Source organism: Plasmodium reichenowi (genome assembly GCF_001601855.1).
Source record: "Plasmodium reichenowi strain SY57 chromosome Unknown, whole genome shotgun sequence".
NCBI classification, from domain to species: Eukaryota; Apicomplexa; class Aconoidasida; order Haemosporida; family Plasmodiidae; genus Plasmodium; species Plasmodium reichenowi.
In genome coordinates, this window is record NW_017962349.1 from 1 (window position 1) to 598 (window position 598).

General features: G+C 14.4%; 1 protein-coding gene across 1 annotated transcript; it reads right to left on the minus strand.

Moving 5' to 3' along the window:
• Nucleotides 1-112: 112 nt before the first annotated feature.
• On the minus strand, nt 113-477 carry PRSY57_0015600 (hypothetical protein; the record flags this gene model as incomplete). Its single annotated transcript, XM_020114232.1, has 2 exons — nt 113-203; nt 365-477. Coding segments are annotated over 2 exons (204 nt in total), but the record flags the coding sequence as incomplete, so codon positions are not given.
• Nucleotides 478-598: the final 121 nt, after the last annotated feature.

Below are 598 nucleotides of genomic sequence, written 5' to 3' on the forward strand. Positions count from 1 at the left end.
AATGTATATTATATATATATATATATATATATATATATATATATATTATATTCTTTATAATTCTTGATATATTCATATTTTTAATTCTCATCGTGGGTTTATATATTAATTTTTAAAACATTTTTTTTTTAATTTGTTTTTTCTTTTTACGTTTTTTTTTAATTAACTTTGAATTTATTTGCTTTAATATTTCTGTATCAACTCTGAAAGTGGGAATAATTATGTCTATATGTATATATATATATATATATATATATGTATAATACTATATTTATAATATGTTTATATGTATATCAAGCATTTATTGGATAATAATATGAAACAATGGATATGAAATATATTATATATATATGTATATGTTTACTCATTAGGTAATTTTAAAATTGATATTGATTTATTAAAATTCATGGCCTCATTTATTTTCGATAAATTATTGTCGTCAATAAAATTTCCAGTTAATGATATATTGGAAATATTCTGTATATTTTTTTTAGAAATGAAATATATGTAAATGCAAAAAGTATAAAATTTTAAATGACAAAATATTTTATTTATATATTTTTGATAATTTAATTTTTTTTTTTTTTTTTTTTTGTTA